This window comes from Colobus angolensis, unplaced genomic scaffold (genome assembly GCF_000951035.1).
Source record: "Colobus angolensis palliatus isolate OR3802 unplaced genomic scaffold, Cang.pa_1.0 Scaffold222, whole genome shotgun sequence".
Taxonomy (NCBI): Eukaryota; Metazoa; Chordata; class Mammalia; order Primates; family Cercopithecidae; genus Colobus; species Colobus angolensis.
The window spans coordinates 1,774,190-1,781,244 of record NW_012115400.1 but is presented as its reverse complement, the minus strand read 5'-3'; the positions used below and the strand labels follow the sequence as shown (position 1 = coordinate 1,781,244).

Genomic DNA, 7,055 nt, shown 5'->3' with positions numbered 1-7,055 from the left:
GGGTTCAAGCGATTCTTCTGCCTCAGCCTCCCGAGTAGCTGGGATTACACGCGTGCGCCACCACGCCTGGCTGATTTTTGGATTGTTAGTAGAGACGGGGTTTCACCACGTTGGCCAAACTTGTCTCAAACTCCTGACCTGAAGTGATCTGCCCATCTTGGCCTCCCAAAGTGCTGGGATTACAGGTGTGAGCCACCGTGCCTGGCCCAGAATTAAGTATTAATAATATATCCTGGCCAAGTGGAGTGGCTCACGGCTGTAATCCCAGCACTTTGAGAGGCCAAGGCGGGAGGATCACTTGAGCCCAAAATTTCTAGACCAGCCTGGTCAATAAAGTGAGACCTCATCTCTACAAAAAATTTAAAAAGCAGCTGGCAATGTGGCACATACCTGTAGTCCCACCTACTTGGGAGGCCAAGGTTGGAGGATCACTTGAACCTGGAAGGTGGAGGCTGCAGTGAGCTGTGCCACTACACTCCAACCTGGGTAACAGAGTGATATCCTGTCTAAAAAAAAAGAAAAGAAAAAAATTGGGTGTGTATTTTCCACTTAGAGCATGTCTCAATTTGGATCGGGGCTAGTGAGCCACGGGAGGCTAGTGGCCACTGCCTTGGATAGCATATGTGTGTAGGGTGAGAAAGATCAAAGAATCCCAGGCATAGTAGCTCACACCTGTAATCCCAACATTACGGGAGGCTGAGGTGGAACGATGACTTGAGCCCAGGAGTTTGAGACCAGCCTGGGCAACACAGTGAGACCCCATCTCTACAAAAAATAAAAATTAGGCTGGGCGTGGTGGCTTACGCCTATAATCCCAGCACTTTAGGAGGTCAAGGCGGGCAGATCATCTAAGGTCAGGAGTTTGAGACCAGCCTGGCCAACATGGTAAGACCCTGTCTCTACTAAAAATACAAAAATTAGCCGGGTGTGGTGGCAGGTGCCTGTAATCCCAGCTACCCAGGAGCCTGAAGCAGGAGAATCGCTGAAACTTGGGAGGCAGAGGCTGCAGTGAGCCGAGATTGCACCACTGCACTCCAGCCTGGGCAACAGAGCAAGACTCCATCTCAAAAAAATAATAATAAAAATTAAAAAATTAAAATTAAAATTAAAAAATAGAGAGAGAAGGGACACTCTGAGATGCTCATTGCAGGAACCCTCATGGGGCAAGTTGTAACGCTGAAGGCTTCAGATGGGGTGCCACAGTGTTGGAATGGTGAGGTGGAGGGAATATCTTCCTTGGGAAAGAGGGAGACTAGTGGTGTTCCAAAGCCCTGATGGAGCAAGGAGAGGACACCTGGTGGGGAAGGACTGTGTGTGTGTAGGGGGTGTTGAGTGCTGGGTGCAGGCTGGCTTGCCTGGGGTTGTGCGTGCCATCCCCCCAGCTCAGGAACACGGCCTAGCTCAGGGCAGAGACTGCTGTTCAATAAATACTTGCTGAATGAATGAATTATTGAATTGAGTGATATGAAGAGGATACTCTCCCTCTGAATATGAAAGGGGACAGACAGAGGAGGGGAGGATAAGGTGGGGAGGGTTTTCAGAGGGATGTGAACCCAAGGGGTGGTCGGGGCCTGTTGGAGGATTCCCAGGGGCTGCACCTGCCCATCCACACCTCCCTCCAAGGCCACTCTGACCCTGATATTGCCCCCTCCACCCAGGGCACTTTCCAGCAGATGTGGATCTCCAAGCAGGAATATGAGGAGGGCGGGAAGCAGTGCGTGGAGCGAAAGTGCCCCTGATGGCACTCCTCCCCACCTATCTGCTCCCAAGCTCAGATGGAAGTCCCTTAACCCCCATACCACATCGCCCCCTCCTCTTTCCCGCTTGTCCTCGTAAATGGTGATGTTTCTGGGTTGGAAGAAGTAAAAATGTTTTAAGAAAAAAAAAGTTTGGCCTCCGTGGGGTGGGGAGTGGGCGCAGGGGTCTGGAGGGAGGTGAGGGGAGGGAGGGTCACTGCTACACCCATGCCGATCCCACAGTGGGCGCTGGGACACAGCCCCGGGGGCCATGGATTCCTCAGGTTTCCGAGGGGTTGTGACCCAGGGGAGGCCACGCGACCAAGACTGAGTGAGGGTCGGGGGTGTTGCTGGGGAGTAACAGTTGTGGTGGGAGGTGGGAGGGGCTGCAGGCTGCAGCGGAGGGGAGGGGCCTGGAGTGAGTGTGGGAGGAGGTGGGTGGAGCAGGAGGTGAAGCTTGGGGGAGCGGAGCAGGAGGTGGGGCCTGGTGGGCGGGGCCTCAGCGTAGGCCTCAGGTCTCAGGGGAGCAGCGCGCCTGAGCACCCCAGGACCTGCGCTCAGGTGAGCTGCGCTATGCCTTCCTTCCTGGGGTTCTTGGTGGTGACAGACATGGGGCGGGGCCTAGGGCGCTGGTGCATCCCAGCAGCTCGGAACTTCTCTGGACCTGAGTCGGAGTTGATGTTTCCCAGGGGAGACCCCAAAGGGAAACTTGGTGGGACCCTGAGCCTTCCTCTTCAGAGCTACTTGTCTTGGGGCCCTCGGAAGGGCATGGGGACCTGCGCCCCCTGCCTGTTTAGCAGTTTGTGCCTGTGATGTGTTTCTAGGGTGAGGCTAACTGGCCTTTCATCAGCCTCAGAACCCAAAGAGGTAGAAACCCACGTGATCCAAGTCCTTTGGTGACCAAACAGGGGCTGGTGCCCAGGGAGGACCATCACTTGTCCAGGGTCACTCAGCTCTGCCCACACCTTGACAGAGACTCTGATCACTCCTCCCCACTGACCCACAGATCCATGACCCCAGGAGCCCCATCTGGGAGCTCTCACTGGTCTCATCTGACCACGTGCTCCCACCTGTGCCCCTCCTTCTCCAGCAGCCAGAGGGAGTCTGAGAACCACCTTTCAAAAGAGACGCACATGTACATCACCAGATCAAACCCCCAAGTCACACCACTGTGGTGACTCCAGCTTAGAATGCCACTGGGTCAAGTGTCAGGGCAGGGAGGACAGCTGATATGTCATAGAACCTGGGCACTGGGGGACCCTGAAAGCCAGATAAGGAAGGGGCAGGTGTCTCACGAGTGAATCTTCCACCTGGGCATGTCAGGGCTTAGGAAGGGATCCCCAGGATCCAGGGAGGGGTAAAAGCAGGAGAGGGGAGGGGGCACCCATGTCTCTCCCCTCCCCCACTATCGGCCCCCTTCCCCCACCCCTGATGGGAACTAGGAGGCCAAAGTCCGCTCCAAGGTCAAAAAATTGATTGTTTTGCAGGGAGGAGGCAGGTGTGGGGCTGTGGAGAGATTGGCAGGGGAAAGCACAGCCGCTTGTGCTCTGGCCTGGACTGAGGGGCCACGTCTGGAAGGTTGGACTGAGGCCAGGACTGTGCCCCCACCCTTGGGGGTGGTAAGGAGCAGCCTTGGCTCAGGCTGCCTGCCAGGGCTGATAAGGGGCCCTCCTGGGGCTCCCGCAAACGGTTTATCGGTTTATCGCTGGGGGACAGCCTGCAGGCTTCAGGAGGGGGCACAAGCATGGAGCGGCTTTGGGGTCTACTCCAGAGAGCGGTAAGACCAGTGGGATTGGGAAGACCCCTTAGGCCTTCTCTCTACATCCCTCAGCCCCCTCCCAAGCCCCTGACGCTGGCCCCTCCTGGCCTGTGTCCTGACCTCGCTTCTTCCCACCCCTGCCCCTCCTTTCTAGCCCACTCCCCTCAGTCCCTCCCCCACGCCCCCGCCACCATGCTCATTTGACACCCTTAAGTCACTGACCTCATTATTGCCAGATGCCTCCCCACCCCACCCCCCGGCCTCTTGCCCCAATCTCATGCCCACCTCGCCTGCACAGCAACAACTGTCCCCAAGATCCTCTCAGACCATCTACCAACGTGTGGAAGGCCCCTGGAAAGGGCACCTGGAGGAGGAAGACGGGGAGGAGACACTGGCCCACTTCTGCCCCATGGAGCTGAAGGGCCCTGAGCCCCTGGGCTCTAGACCCAGGCAGCCAAACCTCATTCCCTGGGCAGCAGCAGGACGGAGGGCTGCCCCCTACCTGGTCCTGACGGCTCTACTGATCTTCACTGGGGGTGAGAGTCGTCCCCCTCCCCTGAAGTAAAGGGCCTGGGCTGGGGGAGATTTCTGGGGTCCAGAGGTGGGCACAAAGAGAATCCCCATCTTGCCACCCACCAGCCTTCCTTCTGGGCTACGTCGCCTTCCGAGGGTCCTGCCAGGCATGCGGAGACTCCGTGCTGGTGGTCAGTGAGGATGTCAACTATGAGCCTGACCTGGATTTCCACCGGGGCACACTGTACTGGAGCGACCTCCAGGCCATGTTCCTGCAGTTCCTGGGGGAGGGGCGCCTGGAGGACACCATCAGGTAGGGATGGCCCTGCCCCATCCTGTTCTAGAGTGTCCCTCCCCTCATCCGCTCAGACTGGGCCTCCCTGCTTCCTCGCCCAGGCCTCTGGTGTGCGGCTCCCCCTCCTGAGTCCTCCCATCTGCCTCCCTGGTCCGCCTGTTCAGCGGTCCTGGGAAGGATGGCAGGCATTTGGAGCTGAGGTTGCAGGGGACTGAGGCTCTGAGGGTGGCATATTTGGGAGGTGAGGGAGCTGACTGACTGAGATCAGAGGGGTCCAGCATCCAATATCAGACCTGACAGACCCAGAAAAGCCTTGACAGCCTAACACAGGCGCCTAGATTTGGACCTGTGGCAGCAGCCGGGAGCGCTGAGGGGTTCTGAGAAGGCGCATTCTAGGGAATCAGAAAAACAAGCAAACAAGCCTGGGCAATATGGTGAAACCCCATCTCTACTAAAGAAAATACAAAAATTAGCTGGGGATGATGGCGAGTGCCTGTAGTCCCAGTTACTTGGGAGCTTGGCGGGGGAGGATCGCCTGAGCTGGGGAGGCGGAGGTTGCAGTGAGCCGAGATTGCACCACTGCACTCCAGCCTGGGAGACAGAGCGAGACTCTGTTTCAAAAACAAAATAATGGCGGGGCACAGTGGCTCACGCCTGTAATCCCAGCACTTAGGGAGGCTGAGGCAGGCGGATCACTAGGTCAGGATATCGACACCACCTTGGCTAACGCGGTGAAATCCCGTCTCTACTAGAAACACAACATATTAGCTGGGCATAGTGGCAGGCGCCTATAGTCCCAGCTACTTGGGGAGGCTGAGGCAGGAGAATGGCGTGAACCCAGGAGGCGGAGCTTGCAGTGACCCCAGATCGCGCCACCGCACTCCAACCTGGGCAACAGAGCGAGACTTCCGTCTCAAAACAAAAACAAGCAACAAAAACAACAACAACAAAAAAAAAAAAACAAAAGAAAAAGAAAAATAAGCAAGCAAATGTATTTGCGGGTGCAGATTCAGAAGCTAGGTCCACCCATAGCCCTCTTTTGGGAGGGGAGTAATTTTTCAGTGGATTCACCTGAGTTTTCTAAGTAGGAAATCAGCTAAGCTACAGATAGTAGAAGATGGAGATTCTGTTTTCCAATGCTTATACCTTCTAAGTGTTTTTTTTTTCATTTCTCATTGCATTGGAGAGGACATTAATTTAAGGTAACAGTGGCAGTTAAAAGTATCTTTTCCTATTTCCTGACTTTAATAGCAATGCTTTTATAATACTTTGCCATTAAGAATGAACTTTGTTGTGCTCCAGACAGCTTTTGAAAATGAATTAAGGAAGTTTCCTTTTATTCCTAGCTCACTGAGACATTTATTTATTTATTTATTTTATTTATTTATTTATTTATTTATTTTGAGACAGAGTCTCGCTCTTGTCACCCAGGCTGGAGTGCAGTGGTGCAGTCTTGGCTCACTACAGCCTCCGCCTGCCAGGTTCACGCGATTCTCATGCCTCAGCCTCCTGAGTAGCTGGGATTATAGGTGCATGCCATCACGCGTGGCTAACTTTTGTATTTTTAGTAGAGACAGGGTTTTGCCATGTTGCCCAGGCTGGTCTCCAACTCGTAAGCTCAAGCGATCTGCCAAAGCACTTCGGCTTCCCAAAGTGCTGGGATTACAGGCATGAGCCACCGCGCCAGCCTCTTTTTTAATGTTTATATAGTAATTTGTGTTAATAGATTTCCTTATCTTATATGTTGCTGGGTTCACCTGCTGAAATACCTTAAGTCTGTGGAATCAACAATGTTCAGGGCTTTATTTTTTCAGATGTGTGCCACTATGCCCAGCTAATTTATTTTTTCTTTTTTTGAGACAGAGTTTCGCTGTTGCCTAGGCTGGAGTGCAGTGGTGCGATCTCGGCTCACAGCAACCTCCACCTCCCAGGTTCAAGCAATTATCCTGCCTTAGCCTCCCGAGTAGCTGGGATTACAGGCGCCTGCCACCACACCCAGCTAATTTTTGTATTTTTAGTAGAGGATTTCACCATGCTGGCCAGACTGGTCTCAAACTCCTGACCTCAGGTGATCCACCCATCTCGGCCTCCCAAAGTGCAGGGATTACAGGCGTGAGCCACTGAGCTCAGCCTAATTTTTAATTTTTTTTAGTAGAAATGAGGTCTCCCTATGTTGCCCAGGATGGTCTCAAACTCCTGGCCTCAAACAATCCTCCCACCTCAGTCTCCCAAAATGCTGGGATTATAGGCATGAGGCACTGCACCCAGCCTGCTCAGAGCTTTTAAATTAAATTACAGGCCGGGTGTGGTGGCTCAGGCCTGTAATCCCAGCACTTTGGGAGGCCGAAGTGGGCGGATCACCAGGTCAGGAGATCGAGACCATCCTAGCTAACACAGTGAAACCCCATCTCTACTAAAAATACAAAAAATTAGCTGGGCGTGGTGGCAGGCACCTGTAGTCCCAGCTACGTGGGAGGCTGAGGAAGGAGAATGGAGTGAACTCAGGAGGTGGAGTTTGCAGTGAGCCGACGTTGCGCCACTGCACTCCAGCCTGGGCAACAGAGCAAGACTCTGTCTCAAAAAAAACAAAACAAAACAAATACAAAAGTAGCCGGGTGTAGTGGCACATGCTTGTTATCCCAGGTACTCGGGAGGCTGAGGCAGAAGAATCGCTTAAACCCAGGAGGCAGAGGTTGTGGTGAGCCAAGATCGTGCCATTGCACTCCAGCCTGGGCAACAAGAGTGAAACTCC

The 7,055-nt window shown here is 54.0% G+C and overlaps 2 protein-coding genes across 3 annotated transcripts in view; both read left to right on the top strand.

The window, feature by feature from the left end:
• ACTL6B (actin-like 6B) overlaps positions 1 to 1,887 on the top strand; it is a 22,484-nt gene extending 20,597 nt beyond the window's left edge. For both annotated transcript variants that reach the window (XR_001001942.1, XM_011943923.1), the window contains exon 14: positions 1,659 to 1,887. Coding sequence is in view for 1 of the 2 variants with exons in the window: in XM_011943923.1 (XP_011799313.1) it covers positions 1,659 to 1,739 (81 nt within the window). In the remaining variant the exon portion in view is untranslated. The remainder of the gene's footprint in view (positions 1 to 1,658) is intronic.
• A 381-nt stretch (positions 1,888 to 2,268) lies between these two features.
• Positions 2,269 to 7,055, top strand: part of TFR2 (transferrin receptor 2) — a 23,126-nt gene continuing 18,339 nt past the window's right edge. The window contains exons 1-5 of the mRNA XM_011943958.1: positions 2,269 to 2,297; positions 3,224 to 3,513; positions 3,794 to 4,031; positions 4,135 to 4,321; positions 4,405 to 4,411. Coding sequence (XP_011799348.1) covers positions 3,481 to 3,513; positions 3,794 to 4,031; positions 4,135 to 4,321; positions 4,405 to 4,411 — 465 coding nt within the window. The 5' untranslated portion in view covers positions 2,269 to 2,297; positions 3,224 to 3,480. The remainder of the gene's footprint in view (positions 2,298 to 3,223; positions 3,514 to 3,793; positions 4,032 to 4,134; positions 4,322 to 4,404; positions 4,412 to 7,055) is intronic.